Source organism: Lynx canadensis, chromosome B1 (assembly GCF_007474595.2).
Source record: "Lynx canadensis isolate LIC74 chromosome B1, mLynCan4.pri.v2, whole genome shotgun sequence".
NCBI lineage: Eukaryota > Metazoa > Chordata > Mammalia > Carnivora > Felidae > Lynx > Lynx canadensis.
In genome coordinates this window covers 22,071,966-22,087,993 of record NC_044306.2, presented here as the reverse complement: position 1 = coordinate 22,087,993, position 16,028 = coordinate 22,071,966, and the positions used below count along the sequence as shown (strand labels likewise).

The 16,028-nt window shown below is 37.8% G+C and overlaps 1 protein-coding gene across 2 annotated transcripts in view; it reads right to left on the bottom strand.

Annotated features, from left to right (window-relative positions):
• Positions 1-15,694, bottom strand: part of MSR1 (macrophage scavenger receptor 1) — an 81,771-nt gene extending 66,077 nt beyond the window's left edge. The window contains exons 1-3 of one of the 2 annotated variants that reach the window (XM_030312231.1): positions 15,565-15,694; positions 3,713-3,819; positions 1,115-1,228 (exon numbers count right to left, since the gene is read on the bottom strand). In XM_030312231.1, coding sequence (XP_030168091.1) covers positions 1,115-1,228; positions 3,713-3,815 — 217 coding nt within the window. In that variant the 5' untranslated portion in view covers positions 3,816-3,819; positions 15,565-15,694. The remainder of the gene's footprint in view (positions 1-1,114; positions 1,229-3,712; positions 3,820-15,564) is intronic. The other variant, XM_030312232.1, reaches the window with a different exon arrangement.
• Positions 15,695-16,028: the final 334 nt, after the last annotated feature.

Sequence of the window (16,028 nt, the reverse complement as noted above, 5' to 3'; positions counted from 1 at the left end):
TCCAGTTCTACTACTCAACAGTCTCAGTTTCCTTCTGTGGATAACGAGGATAATGGTATGTCTGCTCAAGGATAATTGTAAAGGTGTATTAAGATAATCTGTGCGTTGAATGTAGTAAATGCCCCCAAATGACAGCTACTGTCACAACCGTTGTGGTTTTATCATCATTTCTTAGCAAATTTTGGCTCTGTCCTAGAATATTACTTTAGGTTACCCCTTAGCCAAGAAGGTTTGGCCTTGTGTTAGGAGCACTTTCTTGTTAAGCTGAGTAGTATGCACATAAAAATTTATCTTACTCCTCGCTTGTTAGAGCCTACATCCAGACATTTTGCCAGTCATAGAGATGAGGACAGCCACAAGGCACAGAAGTTCAAATGCCAATCAAATCCATCAAAAAGGCTACCAAGGGGAGTCATTTTTATGGATCTGACTCAGTTATAAGCGGGCCACCCACCCCTGTGGAAACCCTCAAATCTATCCCCAACTCAAGTCAGACTTGCCAAAGAAACATGTGCCTATAAAATATTCTTCCTAAGTAGTTTGAGGGATGCTATCAGGTTATTTTTAGAAATATTTAAAATAATAGCCTTATGAAACATGTGACCATATAAACCACAAAGATTTTACTGAAGCGTAGACCATTATTTTACAAGGTCTAATCCCTTTGAAGACTTATAGGAATATTTCTTTCTCCTCCCAATGCTATGAACAAAAGAGCTTTCACTCGAACTGGCTTGTTTTGTTTTGTTCTAGGCACTGTTCATGTAAACGATCCTGTTTATATCTTCCCCTTGGCACCTGGAATGCTGATCATAAAATGTGTGCCCCCACTGCTTGAAGTGCATAAAACTCCAGAGGATAACCTATTTTTTGAAACTGTCTAATCCATCCCATCTCCTCTCTACCTATCTATATTTTACCTTAACCTTCCATTCTCTATTTCATATTTTTTACTTAATAACTTTGAAGAATCTTTTTATTTATGAATTTGAGGAATACTTTGTCATATGATGTTTCCCTTATGAATCTCCCATATGTGAAAGACTGAATGCTTTCTTTTGTTTCTACAAGAACTAGATGCGTTGTTGAGTTTCAAAACTCTAGAATACTGTACCTGTCATTATTCCGATGATAGGCACGAGAACTACAAACACAAGGAGATAAAGGGCAATCAGTGCAGCTTTGAGAGACTTCAGTTTCTCTTGAAGGGTAGGACCATTTTTAGGATCTAAAACAACAAAAGCCCAACCTACTGTTAGAAAACTTACTCTTCTTATTTACTTAACATTTTTGCAATCTCCAATTCTATCATTACTACCAAGCCTGTTGGAATGAAAGGGAAATGCAAAAGTAGGTCGTTGTGTATTTACTAGGAAGCAAAACGAACGGTCACCGACCGGATAGGCCAATACAGGTATCACTATGAACATCTGATTTACTTCCCATTAACTAAATATCTATGACAAAGTTAGTGTCCTCCACGACTTGTACTTGTCTCATATTGGGGCACTAGTTAGTTGATAAATTTTAATAATGATACCAACATACTCAAACGTAAATGCTATTCTTCTGGTTCATTGGGGAATAGATTCTGAGTAAAAATAAGATTTCTCAAGTCATTACATAATTATGCATTTTTTTCAGAGTTTAAATCAGGTAAAAGACATCTGTTTTCAACGGTAATTATGCAAATTTTCTTTTCCAATTTCATCTCAATAATTTTGTATTTGGAGATCTCTTTTGATTTCAATACACTAAAAAAGAAGAAAAAAGAAAGGAAACTATTCACATTTTTTTTTTAAATTTTTTTTTTTCAACGTTTATTTATTTTTGGGACAGAGAGAGACAGAGCATGAACGGGCGAGGGGCAGAGAGAGAGGGAGACACAGAATCAGAAACAGGCTCCAGGCTCTGAGCCATCAGCCCAGAGCCCGACGCGGGGCTCGAACTCACAGACCGCGAGATCGTGACCTGGCTGAAGTCGGACGCTTAACCGACTGCGCCACCCAGGCGCCCCGAAACTATTCACATTTTGACTAAACTTTGGAATGGATCAATGAAGCTGATCCTCTGGGTGTTTCAGAAAATATTAATATTTTTATATCATCCATTTACTTGAAACAGCGATTCACATAGTGGGATACTAACTGTGGAAAAGTTAACTCAATGTAGAGGGGAATGTTAGAAGATGAAGCCATTTTCTCTGATTAGTGAATAAAACGTCTGTTAAAAAATTCTTTCCTGAGGCTACTGTTTTCATTACATAATAAAAAATATTTTGTTTTCAAGTTTAGCTATTGTTTGATAATGTTCTATGAGAGACTGAAAGGAAACTTAGAGAAAATTTTTAAAAGTAAAAATAAGAAAAAAAAAGTTATGAAGAGAAAGATCTAAGGAAAAAGAAAAAGAACAACCCACAATACGGGTAAGATGGGCGATCGCTTTGTCAGGTTGAATGAGCCTGAAACCCAGTCATCGCCCTTATGTTCAATTTACAATCAGTCCTCTGCATTGTGCCTTTTCAGTAGCTCTCCAGTTTCTGTTGTCTTTCCTCTGTCTCCAATACCTCTGTCCTCCCTCCTCAATCTCTCTGCGTCTCTACCTTTAACAGCTTTCACTAGGGTCTTTTTCCTTTTGCCTCATGGGTGCCATGTTCTCCCATCCACTGTTGGTGCGGTATCCGTCGCGCCTTGGGGTTGTGGTCTGTATTTCAGGTTTGTCTACAGAAGAACTCATAGATGTTGTCACTTGCATATGCTCCTTCCAGTGACTCAGATTTCTCTGTGGATCCTTTTCACCCACCCAAACCTTTTGGTGAAATGTATTCAACCTTTGAAGCTCAGCAGAATCATACACAACTCTGTCCTGCTGCCTTAAGAGAGCCTGTCCAGATCTGGCCGAATATGGATTCTTTTGAGCTCTTGTAACCTGTGCAAAAATGGTGCAGTACTGTTGTGCACCGACTTGTTTCCCCCACAAAAGTTACTGTTGAAGACTTAACACTAGTTGCCTGTGAATGTGACCTTATTTGGAAATGGGGTCTTTGTAGGTATAATCAAGTTAAGATGAGGTCATACTGGAGTAAGGTGGGCCCTTAGCCAATGATTGGTGTCCTTACAGGAAAATGACACATCAATTCACAGGAAGAAGACCAAGTGAAGATGGAAGCAGAGACAGGAATGATGCAGTTATAAGACAAGGAACACTAAGAATTGGCAGAAGCAAATAGAAGCTAGCAAGAGGTGGGGAAGGATTATTCCCTAGAGCCTTGAAAGGAGCTTGGCCTACTGACATCTTGACTTCAGATTTCTGGCCTTCAGAACTATGAGAGAATAAGTATTATTTTAAGCCACCCCATTTCTGGTGATTGGTTACAGCAGCCCTAGGAAACTAATACAAGTATATACCGCCCCTGATTTTCAAATATTAATTAATGGTGCAAAGGGTATTGTCATTGCCAGGACCTAGTCCAGTGGCTGAGAAATCAGAGGACTCCATCAACCTGTGGACTAATTTAACCTGTGACAAAGCTTCCTTCCTCGAACCTAAGCTTAGTTTCCAGTCTGTCTCAAAAGAAGAGAAGATCGACTCATCCAGTAAGTCTTATGTTAACACTCATGCACAAGTAAGGTAAATCCCAGGGCTGTAGTTTTACGTAGTGTCATTAACTACAAGGACACAACCTCCATGGGCACCCCACCCTTCTACTCACTCAGAGGAAGCAAGGCTGTCATGGAGCGGGCGTCGAACTTCACAGATTCTGAGCAGCTATCAGCATCATCCTGGTGATCGGGAAACCTATCCCACGGTTCCATACTTCTAGAAGACATGTGGAAAAAGACATTCGTTACCCATGAAATGTCTAGGGCCCTTGGGCAGAATGTCTCAGGTTGAAATTTATACTTACAGTTCAATTTTAGCAAGGAAACAAGTATCATTAATTACTTAAATTTACATATCCACCGCAATATATTGTACCTACTAACTTTTAATTTTAACATTAAAGAGAGACCTACCCTACATGGAATCTACTCATGTATCGTTCTATGGACAGATGTGTATCTGTGTTTGTAGATGTGTGTTTTTCGAGAGTGAGAAGTGACATTTCTTTCTTACCTAAAAACAAAACACAAAAAACAACTTTTCTCACGTGACAGAAAACAACTGTTTAGCTGAAAAAAAAAATTCCCTTAGAGCTAATAGTTGTGCAAAACTTGGAGCAAATACTTCCTGTGATCTTTTATTAGAGGTTCTGGATAGAACAAAGAGTTATGAATGATTTATAGCAAGTATTTCCAGTGATCTTTTATCAGAGCTTCATGAGCCAGGTTTTCTTGGGCCAAGACATCTGTTTATCACTTTAGAGAGACAAAGTCTAGTCACTAGAGTAGGAACCACAGGAAAAAAACGGAATTTTTCTATATTGTTTTCTTTCAGGGCTTCCCTCGTTATAGATTGGTAGCAACACAAGTGTGTCTTTTCAGCTTAAGCACATTTATATTCTGTAACACAATCTATGCCTATGTCTCTTTAAGATGCATCAGAATCATTTGAGAGGCTTGACTGATGGGCCTCACCCCCACAGATTCTGATATTTAAGGTGGGGGACAAGAATTTGCAATTCTGGGGGGCCTGGGTGGCTCAGTCCGTTAAGAGTCCGACTTTCTCAGGTCAGGATCTCACAGTTCATAAGTCTGAGCCCCAGGTAGGCTCTGTGCTGACAGCTCAGAGCCTGGAGCCTGCTTCGGATTCTGTGTCTCCTTCGCTCTCTGCCCCTCCCCCACTTGTGTTCTCAAAAATAAACATTAAAAAAATTAAAACAAAAAAAGAATTTGCAATTCCCACCAGCTTTTTGAATGAGGCTGCAGCCACCATTCTGAGGACCACATCTGAAGAACATTTTGCAGGGGAAAAAAAAATTGCGTGACTTTTTCTTGGAAACAGTTCAGTTCACTTGATTGATAAATTTAGCATAAAGTCAACATCTTCTGATCATTTCTTATTTTCTGTAATGCTGAGTTAGGGATTTAGTACAGCTGAAGTTTTAACTGAGTGCACAGGCATCTCTGGGGCACCAAACTCATCTCCTGTCCGGGAAATGGAGGGTAATCATTCACACACAAACATTCATCCTGCTCTGGGGAGATTGGCAAGTAAGGATGTGACTTCACTGTCAATATATATTTTTAAGGATTACCCAGGCGATTCTTTATTTTGCAGTTTGCAGTGACACTCCTTGTGTAAGCATCATTCTCTGGATTGGTTGTAGTTCCTGTAAACCCTGATGATTTGACCAAGGACCATCTTTAAATGGTTTGGCCATGGGACAAAGGGTACACAGGTGGAAGGGAAGGCCCTAGATCCTCTTTCATTAGGGCAGAGACAAAGAAAAAGAAATAGATAATTATCTAGGAAAATTGACCATTATAGAAACCCAAACTGGATAATTCAGATGGAGCCTCTCCTGCTATTTCCCTGGTTTTAATTTATTCTATTATTTGATTGGGAGGATAGCTTTACTTGCCAAGCAAAACAAACACTTTTAAAACCTGAGACGACAAGAAAGCTTAGCTGAATTCATTTTAAAACTATAGTTCAAAGCACTTGGGACTATGTAGCAAAGGTTTTTATCTTTTAACTCAGCTTATAAAGAATGAGCTCAAAAAGTACACATTTATACATACCCTGCCATTTAGCTAGAAATCTTGTCCTGTCAGGCTGCTTACTGGCCCCTTGTCCTTGGCCATGACCATGGCTTTTGCCCTAATATTTGTGGTACTAGAACTTCATTTTCACTTAAATGCAAAAGAAATATCTCTTATATTACTTGGTCTTCTAGATGGGAATATTTTTGTAAAAAAGATGAAACCTCTTGGATCTGATATATCTCTCTAGACAGTGAGCTACATAAGAGGGGTGACCATGTCTGTTTTCATTCAATATTGAATTAGCAAGAACCTATAGCAACCTATAAGAAAGAATAAATAAATATTTGCTGAATGAATGGTCTAGATTTTCTTTTTTTTTTTTTGGTAAGGTGGAAGACTTAAACATATTACTTTTGTTTTTTAAACAAGATGGAGGTTTGGAGCTATTGAGACCACAAAGATGTGCTTCTGGGGCACCTGGGTGCCTCGGTCAGTTAAGTGATTTCAGCTCAAGTCTTGATATCATGGTTGGAGAGTTCAGGCCCTACATCAGGTTGTGTGCTACAGCACTGATCCTGCTTGAATCTTCTGTCTCCTTCTCCCTTTGCCCATCCCCCACTCACATGCTCCCTCTCTCGCTCTCAAAAATAAACGTTAATTTTTTTTTTTTAAAAAGAGGTGGGGGTGCCTGGGTGGCTCAGTCAGTTGAGTGGCCAGTCATCTTGATTTCGGCTTAGGTCATGATCTCACAGTGTGGGTTCAAGCCCCGCGTTGGACTCTGCACTGACAGTGCGGAGCCTGCTTGGGATTCTCTCTCTCAAAATAAATTAAAATAGATGTGCTTCTTTCAACAGAGAAATTTCTAGTGAAATGGGTTGTGTCCACGATTCAGATTCATTCTCTTCCTTCTCTTTCTTCCTTCCTTTCTTTCTCTCCCCTCACTTCCTTCCTTTCCTGCATTCCTACTCTTTTGATAGCTTTCTTGAACGTGAACCACATCTCAGGGCTGGGTGACTAAGTCATGCTGTTGAGACACTGCCATTCATCCTACCCTTTTCCTTAGCAGCACCCATTTTTATTTTGTCAGCTCCAGTATGCACCTAGCTAGGGCCACACCTCATTGTAGTTCTCAAGGGAGGATTATGAGCATTGTGGCTGGGACAAGTCTTTTTTGCAAAAGACCATCTTTGCTGTAGAGGGTGTTTATCATCCCTGGTTGCCACTCTCTCCATGTCAATAATGTTTCCTAGTCCTTATATTATTGCTTCCCCGCCCCCCCCCCCAAACAATTCCAAAAATTTTATCCCTATAACATTTCCAAATACCATTTTGTCTTGTAGAACTGCTCTTCAACATAAATCCCCAATGTGGATAGAAGGTCGGGAACTTTCTCTCTGCAATATTTGCCGTGAGCAATCTGACTGTTAACATGTCTTTAACGAAGATTTATTTTCATGAAAAAAAAAAAACATCTTCATGAACTTCAGCAACAACAAAGATTGCTCAAATTGCTTTTTGGAGATAGATATCTCTCAAATCATTCCCTGTTTATGTATACATATACGACAACTCTTAATGTCTATATAAATGCTCTTATAGAAAACGTACACATTTTATTAAAGAAGAAAGAAGGTGGCAAGTCCAGAATGATAATTTACTGATCTAAGTTTGCCCTCAATAAAGCAGGATGAATTATTTTTATCCATACACTTGTTTAGAAGTGCCACATGTTCTTACAACTAAATTTGTAATTTAGAACCCACAGGCTTAAAGGACTTTTTTCGGAGAAAGAAAAAATTCCACTTTTTTTTTTTTAAGTGGCTCTAGAATGCTAGATGCTACACCATGAAAACAAACAAACAAAAAAGATGATATTAGGATATTTTCTTTTTTTATTTATTTTCTTTTTTTGAGAGAAAGAGAAGATGAGTGAGCAGGGGAGAGGGGCAGAAGGAGAGAGAGATGGTCTCAAGCAGGCTCCACCCTCAGCACAGTGAGCCGGATGAGGGAATCGAGTTGGGCGCTTAATGGACTGAGCCACCCTAGGTGCCTCTAGGTTATCTTCAATCAATGACCTTAAGGCAGAAATACCCATTCCCCATGCTCCTCCCCCCAAAATACCTATCGCTTCATGTAGGCCAGTCCAACAAATTCCTGTTTTGTGTCTTTATATCAAGCACCGTGCAAAGCACTAATATGCCAAGATCAATGTGTATAGAATATTCACAACCACTAAAGTTCTTACGCATTAATATGGAAGAGTAAAATCTTTAGAAGTAATATTCTGACAGTGATACACACACACACACACACACAGCATAGACGCGGTCCAAAAAGGAGTCATTAATTCGTCAGCAAGTGGGTGGTCAAGGTGGGAACACAGAAAAGATGACGCCTTTATCCAAGTTTTGATAAGTGAGCAGGAATTAGAAGAATATCCCAGGGATGGCAAATCTATTGAAGGGCACAAGGGCATGGGCGGCATTGAGACTCGAGCGGATCAGCACCACAGAAGCAGCAGTTCTGGACAGAGGGCTCAGCAGACGAGCCTAGAGAAGCATGTGGCTGGGGTAATTCTATTCATCGATCTCTTCTGTAATTTTGTTGATTGCATACATTTATCTGGCTTTCACAACTTACCCAAAATACATTACTGAGGAAGCACCTATGCAAATTAAGTAAAAAAGTATTCTTTGCGTTGGCGGCTGTGATCCGGTTTACGTTACAAGAGATAAAATACACACCACCCATTCAATATCTTACTTATCTCCCTTTCATACTGAAATGGAGCTGAGGCTCAATTTTGTTTTTCTTTAGGACTCTAACCTTTCATCTACCTTTTATGCACTTATGCAGATGACATTGTACAAGTTATTGTATTTCAAAGTACAGTTTCTTTGAGTCGATTTTTTAAAACCTTGAAAAAGAAAATCCTCTAAGATGTATCTACAAGCGGACTAGCCTAAGTGACCATATGTGGGCTACATAAAACCCCTGAGAGGTACGGGGGTGCTGGAAGGGAGATGAACACTCAAATCTGTGGAGTAGAATGGTGAGTGAAAAACACTCCCCTCTGGCTACTCCTGTGCACCACGGGAAATTCTGTTTGTTTTCCAGGACAGTGTATGAGAGATGGTGGTTAATCTTGAACTGTATGAAACACTGGCATAGTCTTTTCCAGAAAAAAAAACGTTAAAAAGCTGCTTAGGCTAATCATAGATGGTGCTGTCATAGGACTGCTGGTGTTTTCTATTGTTACTTTCTTTTGTTCTTAGACTCCATACTCTTTCCAAGAATCTCATCCACTTCTGTGGCTTAGACTATTATCTGCATACTGACCAAGCCAGTATATTCAGCTCAGATCTCAAGTCTCAGAATCATATTTTTAAAAATAATACAACCGGTCACAATGGTATATTTTCCACATTAACCTAAGTTTTCTTTTTTCTAGAATTCTTTATGTTGGCATATCATCCATTCATATTACCTGTTATTATAATTATTTATTACCTTCTATTCGTTGCGTACTGGGACATACGTGATGCAGTTGGACATATGGGTATATATTGGTAATACAGAGGTGTTAGCAAAGCGTGATCACCCAAACCAAAAGTTAGGGCTTTATTCCAGATTACTGTTACCCACAGGACTCATATCTGACTGTAAAACAACTTCTGACTTCCCTGGAGCCATTCCTTCCTCTCTACCTCAATTCTTGGATTTCAGCTCATTTTTTATCTACCCCAGCCTTGCATCTTGGATAGTAGCAATGGGGTGGGCAATTAAGTGGAGAATCCAAGAGGCATTAGAAAAGAGGAGGAAATTAAAAGAATTGATGAACAAGCACAATGTAGCTTGTAGCACTTAAAGAAGGTAGCACTGAAAGAATGGGACAAAAAAAAAATTCAGAGGAGAAAATATCTTTCAGGAAAAAAAAAAATTTGAGGGACATAAAGTTGACAGCCAACAGGTTGAGTGGGCAAGTAAAGGAAGAAAAGCAAGAATTTTTGCCAAGAACCTTTGACATCATGGTAAAAAAAAAAAAAAAAAAGCAAGTCAGAGTCATGGAAAATAAAAAAAAGAATTTCAAGACGTAAAAGGACATCCATAACCTGCCACGTGGAATTTGAGCTGTTTTGGTTGTATGGTAGAGGCAGAAGCAGACTTGAGAAATCCAAAAGGAGTAATGAGTAAAAATGAAAGGTGTTAAGTGTACATCAGAAATCTGGCCACAGCCAAGCTTTTCTGTTGAGAAGGGACAACTGAAGAATGAAGGCACTAAGACCGTACACTGAGGGGAGTTTTACTTTCCCTGCTCACTCCTCATCTCCCAACCTATCCCCTCTTTATCTCCTAGAAATATCTAGCCCAGAACTGTCTAGACGTGTATACGCAACAGCCTAATAACGTCATTACTTGGATTTCTAGTATGACCCGAACCTAGAGGTCTTCCTTGTCCCCCACCTTCTCTTAGCCTCCCATCCGATCTACCATCACATCTTGTCAGTTTGTTTTCAAATCCTCGGCAGAAACTGACCGCTTCTTATCACCTCTGCTACAACCATCCTTGCTCAAGCTTCATGATCCTGCCCACCTGGACTGTTTTAATAGCTCCCTAACTGGTAATGTTTACTCATCCGCTCCAAACTTGTGAACCCCTTCCCATCTTGCTCAGGTCCTGACTAAAACCTCACTGTTTCATACCTTTCTTGAGCATCACATTTAAAATTATAACCTACCTCTTTCACTTCCTCTTCTCCTTCCTGGCTGGATTCCCATCCTTCCCCCCCCCCCACCTTTTTTTTAATTCTTTATTTATTTTGGGAAAGAGCACATGTGTGCATACACAAGTAGGGGAGCAGAGGAGGGAGAGGGAGGGAGAGGGAGGGAGAGAGAGAGAATATGAATCCCAAGCAGGCTCCTCACTACCCACGCAGAGCCCAATGCAGAGCCCAACACAGGGCCCGATTCTACAAACCAAACTGTGAGATCATGACCTGAGCCAAAATCAAGAGTCATTCAACCGACTGAGCCACCCAGGCACCCTGCTGCCCAAATTTATCACCAACTAACATGCCATACTTTTTCCTTATTTATCTTGTCTATTGTCTGGCTCCTTTCACCACAGATCCAGGATTCAGGAGTTTTTCTCTCTTTGGTTTAATAAACTAAGTTCCTGCCATTTCACACATATATAAATGCATTATAAGAAATTGCATAAATAAATGAAATAAAGAATTTTTTGCAAGATGATTAGTTTTCATATTTGGGGTTATTCCTCAAAATAAGTTCATACTTCACTCATGTGGAAGTTTTAAAAGTTCTTCTGTTATACATTGGGAAATAAAAGGTTCTTCTCTGAATTGTGCATAAGAAACTAAAACAAAAATTTTCACCTCCAACGTTCTCACTTTACCTTCAAATCATTTATTACACTTGCCAGATTACTTTAGTTCTTTACTCTGATTATTATCATTGTAATTTTTTTGGACATGTTAGAGAACATACTCATGTAAAGTTTTGTCAGTAGCCAGTGAACAATTCAAACAATTCAAATGTGTCTTTAAATGTCATTTCCTACGTTAAGAGAAAAAGTAAACTCACTAAAGTTGCAATTCCTACCAAATGTCAATGCACTGGAAAAGGGTTGTGAAATCTTTTGAGTTTGTATAATCTATTAAAAGCATGTTCTCATGAGAAGTGAAACACATCTCTGCAATATCAGCTTTTTATAAAGTCAGGAAAAGTTTACAGAAGCTACAATAGGAAAACCATAATGAAAGTGTTTCAATGTTAATCTATTTGGAAACATACCCTTCAGTTTTTCCTATGTTTATTTTAAAAATATTAAAACAATATGAAAGATACATTGGGTCAAATAAAAGAAGATTGCTAATCATATCATCTGATAAGGGCTTAATATTCAATGTACGTAAAGAACTCATACAGCTCAACACCAAAAACAAAAACAAACCACGAAAACAAAAACCAGCTGCATTAAAAAATGGGTGGAGGAACTGAATAAACATTTTTCCAAAGAAGACATACAGATGAGCAACGAACATATGAGAACAATCTCAACATCACTAATGATTAGGAAAATGCAAACCAAAACCACAGTGAGTATATCACCTCATACTTGTCAGGATGACGAGTATCAAAAAGATAAGAAATGACAAGTGGTGGCAAGGATGTGGAGACAAGGGAACCCTTGTACACTGTTGGTGGGAATGTAAATTGGTTCAAACAATGTGGAAAAAGTATGGAGTTTCCTCAAAAAATCAAAAATATAAATATCATCTAACCCAGCAATTCCACTTCTAGGTATTTATCTGAAGAAAATAAGAACACTAACTCGAAAGGATATATGCACCACTTTGTTAGAGTATTATTTTTTAAGTCTATTTATTTTTGAGAGAGAGCGAGAGAGCAAGCAGGGGAGGGGCAGAGAAAGAGGGAGAGAGAAAGAATCCCAAGCAGGCTCTGCACTGTCAGTGCAGAGCCCCATGGGAGGCTTGAACTCACCAACTGTGAAACCATGACCTGAGCTGAAACCAAGAGTCAGCTGCTTAACCGACTGAGCCACCCAGGGGCCCCCATTGTAGTATTATTTATAATAGCCAACATATGGAAGCAATCTAAGTGTCCACCAATAGGTAAAAGGATAAAGAAGACATGCTTAAGATATATATATGATGATTACTCAGCCATAAAAAATGAAATACTACCATTTGTGACAGCCTAAGATAGGCCTAGAGGATATTATACTAAGTGAAATAAGTCAGACAAAGACAACTACCATAATTTCACAAAATGAATAAACAAACAAAGCAAAACAACACAGAAACAAACTCATAAATACAGAGAACAAACCAGTAGTAGCCAGAGGGGACGTGAATAGGGGTTTGGGCAAAACAGGTGAAGGGGATTAAGAGGTACAAACTTCCAGTAGAAAATAACTAAGTAAGGGGCACCTGGGTGGCTCAGTCGGTTAAGCGATCTACTTCAGTTCAGGTCATGATCTCACATCGGGCTCTGTATTGACAGCTCAGAGCCTGGAGGCTGCTTTGGATTCTGTATCTCTCTCTCTCCCCGCCCCTCCCCGGCTCATGTTCACTCTCTCGCTCTCAAAAATAAACATTTAAAAAAATAAAATAAAATAACTAAGTAACTAGAGATGTAAAGCACAGCATTGGGAATACAGTCATTATTAACACTGTAATAATTTTGTATGGTGACAGACGGTAACTAGGCTTACGGTGATCACTTTGTAATGTACATAAATGCCAAATCATTATAGTGTATACCTGATCAATACAATATCATATGTCAACTAACTATACCTATACTTCAATAAAAAAATGGTCACCTCATCACCTTAATATAAGAAAACATACCTTCATATGTAACCATGTTATACAGTTGATATCACAGTGTATATTACCATGTGGTCTCACACATTTCCCTTAAAATCCTATCAGTATTTTTATACTTCAAATTATTTTTTTCAAATTAAACAGATGGGCCAGATAATAATTCATCAAATGTATGTATCTTATTTATATACCTATTTTCCTATAATGTAACTTAAAAAAATTTTTCCCTTCTCTTTGGAGGGCAATGTTTCACTAACATAGATGATGATATTACAAATATTTGCATAATTTAGCTTTCTTTTTATTAAAAAAATTTTTTTAATGTTTATTTAGTTTTTAGAGAGAGGGAGACAGAACGTGAGTGGCAGAGAAGAAGAGACAGAGGGAGATGAAGAATCTGAAACAGGCTCCAGGCTCTGAGCTGTCAGCACAGAGCCCGATGCGGGGCTAGAACTCACGAACCATGAGATCATGATCTGAGCTGAAGTCAGACACTTAACTGACTGAGCCGCTCAGGTGCCCCTTTTGTTTCTTTAGGATAATTCAGCATATGTTGCACTACCAGATCAAAGAAAAACTATTTAAACTTTTTGGTATCTATTGCCTGACAAGTCTTTAAAATGATCATGGGAATGATCAATGAATGAATGAATCAATGAATGAATGAATCAATGAATGAATGCATAAAGGTTATACAAATTCACAAAGATTCCAGTCATAGAGGAACATGGCAGTTTTTAGGCAAATTTACCATTATTCAGTAATAATATTTTAGAATCACTGAGATTTTGATAGGCATTAAATGATACCTCAAAGTGGCTTTTATTTGTTTTACCTATTAGTGTGGAGATTTTTTCAAGTAATTATTATTTATTTTTCTTCTCGGGTTTTTTATTTTTCTTATCAATTGTTTGTACATCCCTAGTAGGAGTTTCTTTATGTAGATATGAATAAAGTCTTCATATGTAACATATATTTAATGTATATTCTTTCTTCTACGAGTGTTCCTTATTCAGATTTAGCATCAAACTCTTAATTTCATCTTTAAGATTCAGGGTAAATAATAACTCTGTAGCCTTATTATTTAAAAACAAAAAGTTTGGTGTTGTATGAACAGTCAAAAGTATATATGAATGAAAACAGAGTTAATAGGTTTCCAAGCGCTCTACACTTAGGGAATATATCCATAAAAGGTATTAAGGCCTGGATGGACATATCCGTATCGTGCCTAATGCTACTGACACCCAACCTTGGCAGTGAATTCATCCTTGAATTGGAAGTCTAGGTCTGAATATTGGCTGTGCCATTTCCTAGCCATGTGACCTTTGGCAAATATTTTAATTGGATGTTTTCATATATGTAAAAAGGATTAAAGTGTCAGTTTAAGAATTATGAACACTTAAAATATTTTTTATACATTTCCTGGTACACAGGTAATATCCATACATAATCACTTTTAAATGCCATTTTTGCTTTTTAATATGGACTTTTCTTCTTTTACCTTCGCAGTATCTCCATGAGACACAAAGTATTTTCTCCATTTTACGACGTTAGGAAACTAAGACCTAAAATGTTAAGTGACCAGTTAATGTTACACGACTAGGAAGTAGGGAGGTTTGGATTTGAAGATAGGCACTGTCTTAGAGAGTATTACCTCCTAAATGCTGCATAAAACATTTACAATCTCAGTTCTGTGACTTTTCTATCACTATTCTCACATGGCCAGTGACAATGCTAACCCCCATTTTATGCTGTGTAAATCTTACCCGTTCTTCAAGAGGAACCTAAATTCACACATCTCCATGAAGATCTTTGCAAATCCTTTCCCCCTAAGTGATTTTGGCCTCTCCTACCTCACCATAGTAGTTATCCACAGCAGTCTTACAGCTACTTAAGATGCTCAAATCATATTATACCTATTTGCCTTAGATCATGGACTTCCCGGAGATAGATTATATTTTTCTGATCCCTTCCCTACATATAGTTCAGTAAAGTGCTTATAGTAAATATCCGACCAATATTTGTTATATAAGCAAAAACAGGTAATAATAAATATTAGGTTAAAGCCAAAAGTATTATATGAAAAGGAAATGAGACCAATTAAAATATCCTCAATCCCATTTTGAATAAAGTCAACAACTCTTAAACAAAATCTGGACAATTACATGCCAAAGATTTCTTGCTAGTTTAGCCTACAAAGTATTTAATATATTTCATATATATTTATGTACACACACATTTTTTGCTCCCAGAAAACCTAGCAGAAATCTTTTTTTAAAATCACTGAAACAACCAGACCAGATAATTAGTGATTAGGATAAAAAATTCTATAAGAAATCAATTATATATATATATGTGTGTGTATGTATGTGTGTACACATATATATATATACACACACACATATATATACATATATACACACGTTTATACATGTCACCTCTCACGCATGCACACACACACACACACACACACACACACAGTAGACACATACAATCAACAGAAGCAATTTTGGAAAAACATTAAAATAAACTTCTTTTACCGTTTGTCCTAAAGACAGCAGCACTGATTTATCCACTTCCCTCTCTTTACAATTGAGACCTAAAATCTTTATCACATAGTATTTCAGCATCTGGTCCATGAAGAAAGGAAATGACACATTTGTGTGTTGAAAATTTTTCTTAACAATGCATTTCAATAGTACTCTCATCAGTGCACAAGTTTGCAAAATCTAAATTTGTAAGATAACTCATTCCTCTTCCCATTTAGGACATTACAAAAGAAAAGAGAAGTAAAAGGAAAAAGAAACAAGGGTTATGGTTAACAAGATACATGATGTGTGGCAGATTAATTTTTCCCTTTTTATAAAATATGTATGCCTTTTATAACATTATCACTATTATTTTTGTTTAATCTCACTGTCTTCTATTCTAATTATCTCCCCTTTCATATTCTACATGAGGGAAGACTCCATGTTTAAGTAATTTTTATTTCACCCTCTTTCCT